Source organism: Drosophila persimilis, unplaced genomic scaffold (assembly GCF_003286085.1).
Source record: "Drosophila persimilis strain 14011-0111.01,24,50 unplaced genomic scaffold, DperRS2 tig00000000-arrow-pilon, whole genome shotgun sequence".
Classification (NCBI taxonomy): Eukaryota; Metazoa; Arthropoda; class Insecta; order Diptera; family Drosophilidae; genus Drosophila; species Drosophila persimilis.
In genome coordinates, this window is record NW_020825288.1 from 26,433,519 (window position 1) to 26,439,518 (window position 6,000).

Consider the following 6,000-nt stretch of genomic DNA (forward strand, 5'->3'; position numbering starts at 1 on the left):
TACATTTTTTAAAAACTGTCTTCAAATTCGTAATTATTGATCACAAAAACCCGCAAAAGTCGAGTTTCAAGCAAATCGGATGAATTTTTCAAATAAGGTTCCACCATGCTTGGACCATATTGTTTTTTGAGGTTGGACAAAAACCTGACGTGTGAACAAATCTGACCTTGGATTCATGTTCAGGGTCCCAATATACATAGGGTCTTCTGGTCAGACGCGCACGACACTTTTTTTGAGCGGCTGTGTAGTCTACGTGATATTTTATATTATATCAATATCGCTATTTTCTTGGCGATACTCATCCCTAATCCAAATTCTGATTGCTCGGTATGATATGGTTCTTAGCCGAAGCAATTCGTAGAAGCTTTGTTATATACACTGAAAAGACTAGTTTACATTTGATTCGCGTTTCAAGTTGGAAATAAAAACTAATATTAATATCCACTGTATATAAGTTAAGCTTAATCAGCATGTTGAGTGGATTAAAAGCACTCGATTTGCTGATAACAACGCTCATGTCAATGTCCTGCTCCAACGAGTCGTTTTAAGATACAAGAAAATCGGAAACGTAGAGTCGTAGAAAATTACTAAACCTACCAGATTGATCTGATCGGATCATTATTATAGCCAGAAGAAATAAATTCTATTGAAGTGGTTACGCTAAGTCACGCGTGAAAGTCACGCGGCTACTTATTCTTTCCCTCTTTCACACACTCTTCTTTTTGTCGTGCCTCCGACGGTGGGGACGAGATATAACGACTGTTGTTAGAGAAGAGAGATGTAGCTGACGGTGCGGTATGGAAGGGTGGTTTTTTACTTCCAATACAACACCTGCCAGCTAAAGCAATGATGTAATAGTACCTGGGCATTACGAGATTAAAATCCTTTCCTTTTTCAACAGAAATTAGCTCCTTAGATGCACATAACTTTTCGCCGCGTACATCGATGCATGTTCAGTATAGTGCAGAAGTAAGGAGCGTTTTACAGGACTATACTGCAAAGCCAGCCAAGCCCAACACCCATGTTACGGATATGTATTTTACGCGTTCCCCACAGCCTAAGCGCAGGGACTTACGCCTTCATCCACACGCAGTTCGTACTGGTGATTACTATATGTTCGAAGAGTTTGATGATGATGATGATATGGATGTATATGAAGAATACGATTTTCTAGAGAGAGAAGATTTGCGTGCTCGACAAATGCGACTACCAGTAATATTAAAGAAAAATATATACTTAAATTTCCTTTACTTTACATTAGATAATTATTTTAGTCAAAATCCAAAACAAATCCTTTTCGTGAGTCTCGTGGGAGTCAACAATATAGCTATGAAGAAAGCTCAGACTCCGATTACGAAGACTTTGATACGCATCCTGTGATTAAGCTTACATCAGAACTAATTGTCTTATTGACATTCAGATTAAATCGTCTTTCAAGAAATTATCGTTTTGTGCACAAGGTATTATCTGCCGAAAAAAAGACACTGCAAGAGATAAGCACTATGAATCGCCTGGGACTGTCAAACACTGCAGCAATGTTTGATTTTTTAAATCAATCATTGAATGAGTAAGTTTTTAATTGTAACTTTGGCGCTGAATACTATTAAAAAAAACAATTCAATTCAAAGAAAAATTAGCGCATCCGGAAGGGATTCTCGAATAAATTTAGTCTCTAAAGGAGATGATTTTACCACACTTGACCATAATGATTTTGTGCGAATGCTAATTTCTATGTGGTATGCTCTTATAGCTAATACCCAGGCTATTTGCTATTTGGCAGTATTTATTAACCAAGCAGCCAATTCATCAATAATTTCCTTACCGATGCCATTTTTGGTTCTTTGCTGGGGTTCTCTTACATTGCCACGACCAACCAAAACTTTCTGGGTTACTCTTATTACTTATACACTGGCTATGATATTTTTTAAATCCATAATGCACCAAAAGATTGTGCTTGATCAACAATTTATAAATCGAAAAAAAAACACAGTGAATTTTGAACTAGTTATGAAACATGGAAATGCTGTTTACGATCTGCTTCTTCTTGTGGTACTCTTCTGGCATCGATATATGCTGAAAAAGCAAGGCATTTGGACTATGCTAAGAACAAATTCAGAAGTCTTATTGCTTGAAAGAAATCGTACGTCTATTCAAGTATATCATTCACATATTAATATTAAACTATTTCAGCCAGCAAAATAAAACGCACCTATAGCAAAGAAAAACCGGCAGATATATTGGAGCGTTTACGGTAAGAACGAAAAGTTTACTGTCTCAATCTAAATGTGTTCTTTAAGGCAAGAGGCAGGGGGTGAGCCAAAAGATCCTCACCGCAGCAGTGGTTCACCAAGTGAATTCGATCGAGACATCGATGATGTGCTTCGCCCGAGTATGGAAAACAAATATGTTTATCAGAACATTGAATCAGAGTATTATCGCAGAACAATGCAGCGTTTAGCGTAGGTATATTTTTAAAAAGAGTCCGTAATGTAATCAAAATTTTCTTGTAGGCACAAAGGAGGATTCTTGTCCGCCTTTTATAAGTTTTTTTCAGGTCTGCGTTACAAAGCCCGTTTATCAACAGATGTATATACATTAATATTTCTTTGTGATTTTGTTAACTTTTTTGTGTTGCTTTTTGGTTTTCCGAAGTTTGCGGTAAGTAATTTATAAGGTATTTAACGTTCACCTAACTTTACGCAATAAGTCAGCTAGTAAAAGAAAGGAGCATAGTTTTGGTAAACCGAATTATCCTTTATTCTATACCCTCCAATAGAGTATATGATTAAATGTTCCGATTTTGATAAAACGTATCATTGCTGTGAAGAAAACTTAGAAACTAAGAGCAGCTAAGTTTGAATAAAAAAAAAATTATTTTTCCCACTAAGAGGTCATTCTATAACTATGATAGTTCTCTCATTCGGGAATTTACAGTATGATCACGGCCGTTCCGCGTAGCGATCCTTATTGCGTGTGGCACTCGTTGATGCACTTAATGTACGTCAACATTATAATAATATAATATATATAATATAATATATAATATAATATAATAAAATCTCAAATTTGTTATAAATAGATAGAAATTCTTTGTAGGGATCAAGAAGTAAAGGTATTTTAAGCGTATTAAGATCTTAGTTATTTAACTTCTTTTTATTTATTTTAGTGCATTGACAATTTAATATGTTTTATAATTATTTTATTTGTAATTAATTTATATTTTTACAGTATCGACATAAATATACCACCAGTGTTTTGCAGACATATATTCAGGGAAACAAAGTTCCATTCAGTTTTCTGCTTATGCTGGTCGTTCAATTCCTTACAATCGTAACAGAACGTGCAATATATTTACGAAAGGCACTTATATACAAAATAGTATTTCATTTTGTTACTGTTGTTGGGATACATATTTGGATGTTCTTTTTAGTTCCTTACGTTACAGGACACAGTTTTGGAGAGACAGCCCCTGTTATATTTTATTTGGTAAAATGTCTTCATATGTTATTATCTGCCTACCAAATACGATGTGGATACCCTAAGCGCATATTGGGCAACGTATTTACAAAGGGTTATTCGCTGGTTAACTACGTCGCTTTTAAAATGTATGCTTAATTATTATGTTAAAGAAGCACGATATATTAATTTTCTTTATAACATAGCTATATGGAGATACCATTTCTTTACATCCTACGAACAATGTTGGACTGGGTATGCATTGACACGACTCTCACAGTAATGGAATGGATAAAAATGGAAGACATCTTCCAGTCGGTTTTTATTGTTCGCTGCTATAGACAAATGGATACAGACTTTCCCGTGTTACGGGGCGAGCCCAAGGCATTATATGTCAAACTTTTAGTAGGCGGAACAATTATATTAATACTTATAGCCCTTATATGGAGTCCCTTGTTTATTTTTGCACTTATTGGGACGGTGGGCAAGCCCAATATCCCTCGAAGGGCTGACATAACCGTTAAAATTGGCCACTATGAACCAATATATGTATCTCAAAGCTATTCTGGCATACATCAATTTTCAGACGCAAATTATAAAGAGCTAACCAACAGTTTTTACTTGGATAATTATGCCACTGATCATATAAGGGTGTATGATGCAGTCGATATAACAGCAATAAAGTTCGATGCCAACTCCTTAACTTTGTGGAATATGTCCCCCCCCGATAAAAAACGTTTGTTAAGTGATTTAAAAAATGGTAAGTTAAATTAAAATTGTTCTTAGTCACGATTACAGCCAAATATTTTAGGTAAAAAACTGGAGATTCGCTTAAATCTCGCATTAAAGACTTCAGTTACGACAGAAACTATTACTACTGAAATGACATATACCCTAACAAGGGGCAATAAAAAAATCAGAGATATGCTAATTAAAATGATGTATGCTACAAACAGCAACGCGAGAGTGATTATACCAGATATTCTACCAAAGTTCATTACTGTACAAAAACAGGACGTAAAAATAAAATTTATCAAGGATTACAATGGTATGAGTTTGTTAAACTATGTAACTGCCAGTTCTGAGACTCAAAACTAATTGTACTCAGTACTCATAGGTTACAAGAGTATATTTAATTGAATCCAGACCCCATAAACTATGCATACTCTTTTATAAGATATAATTTACATGATCGAATCTTTATACCGATGCACCTGTTAATGTATCCGTTTAATGTCCTTTGCAATTCTTAAGAACTAAATAATATTACGCTTTAAATTACAAAAACAATGCCAATTTGACGGCTATTACGGTTTATGAAAAATCTGAAAAAATTGTTTTTGATTTTTTATTTATTTATTTTTTTATAAGGTCGTTTTTATAAATAATAAAAATTAACACAAATAGCAATATACGATAGCATTATATACTGTAATTATTTAAACTACTTTTATAATGACTTGTTGTTTATGATGACCATAATAATATGTACATATTTATATTACATGTATGTACATATGTACATATTATATTATATGTATGTATGTATATTTATATACATACATATGTCCAATGTACATATATTCATATACATTTTCAGGTATTATTGAAGTTTATTAATGTATCATTAAAATAAATCAATAAACTTTTTATTTTTTAGGAAAATATGCGCGGCCCATTATATTAGAAAAAAAAGAAGATGATGGAAAAGCCTGGTGGAATATGTACGATTATTGCAACGATAAGTTTTATACGGAAATTTTATCTAGTTTACCACGAAGTAATTGTGAAGGTGGTGTAGTCTTTTATATTTTTAATGATAAATCGTTTCCGAGTACCATGAGCTTTTTAGAAAAAACTGGGTATGCTGTGATATTATCCAAACAGACACCTACATCTACTGCTTACTTTTTAGGATTATTGGACTCTATACAACATTTGTGTATGTAGTTTCCAGAGTTATACGCTCTCTAATCGCCAACAATCACAGACGAATAATGTTTGAAGATTTACCGTACGTTGACCGAGTACTTAAGCTGTGTAACGATATATACCTAGTTCGAGAAACACAGGAGTATCGGCTTGAAGAAGATTTGTATGGAAAATTGTTATTTTTGTACCGATCTCCAGAAACACTCATAAAATGGACGCGATTTAAGGAAGATTTACCAGATGATATATCGACGTCCCAGCTAAGTATGGGAAAGAGTAAATCCTCCATTAATGATGATGATTCGGTACAATCTTCTACGTCAACTCAGAAACGTCCGTAAATGCATTATTGTCAAACAAGTTTAAACAGGAGCACAGTTTTTAATTCTGGAAAAACACGCAATATACATATATTTTCTTTTGGACATGAGTCTTTAATTTTAAATACAGCTTTTGGTTATAATAATTTACTTTGTGGATAACCTTTTAATTTTTTATTTTTAAAGCCATTCAAAATGTATTTATGGTTCACGAAACAAAAACGAATGCCTCCTAAAACAGTGTGGCCAGTCTATTGATGGATTTGATTAGTTGCAATCCAACTCCAAAATG

At 33.7% G+C, this 6,000-nt stretch overlaps 1 protein-coding gene across 1 annotated transcript in view; it reads left to right on the forward strand.

Annotated features, from left to right (window-relative positions):
- LOC113567376 (piezo-type mechanosensitive ion channel component) overlaps positions 1-5,782 on the forward strand; it is a 29,823-nt gene extending 24,041 nt beyond the window's left edge. The window contains exons 13-23 of the mRNA XM_026995022.1: positions 902-1,212; positions 1,275-1,567; positions 1,638-2,144; positions 2,195-2,251; positions 2,298-2,459; positions 2,511-2,658; positions 3,229-3,605; positions 3,663-4,216; positions 4,268-4,504; positions 5,117-5,318; positions 5,372-5,782. Coding sequence (XP_026850823.1) covers positions 902-1,212; positions 1,275-1,567; positions 1,638-2,144; positions 2,195-2,251; positions 2,298-2,459; positions 2,511-2,658; positions 3,229-3,605; positions 3,663-4,216; positions 4,268-4,504; positions 5,117-5,318; positions 5,372-5,729 — 3,206 coding nt within the window. The 3' untranslated portion in view covers positions 5,730-5,782. The remainder of the gene's footprint in view (positions 1-901; positions 1,213-1,274; positions 1,568-1,637; positions 2,145-2,194; positions 2,252-2,297; positions 2,460-2,510; positions 2,659-3,228; positions 3,606-3,662; positions 4,217-4,267; positions 4,505-5,116; positions 5,319-5,371) is intronic.
- The last annotated feature ends 218 nt before the right edge of the window (positions 5,783-6,000 follow it).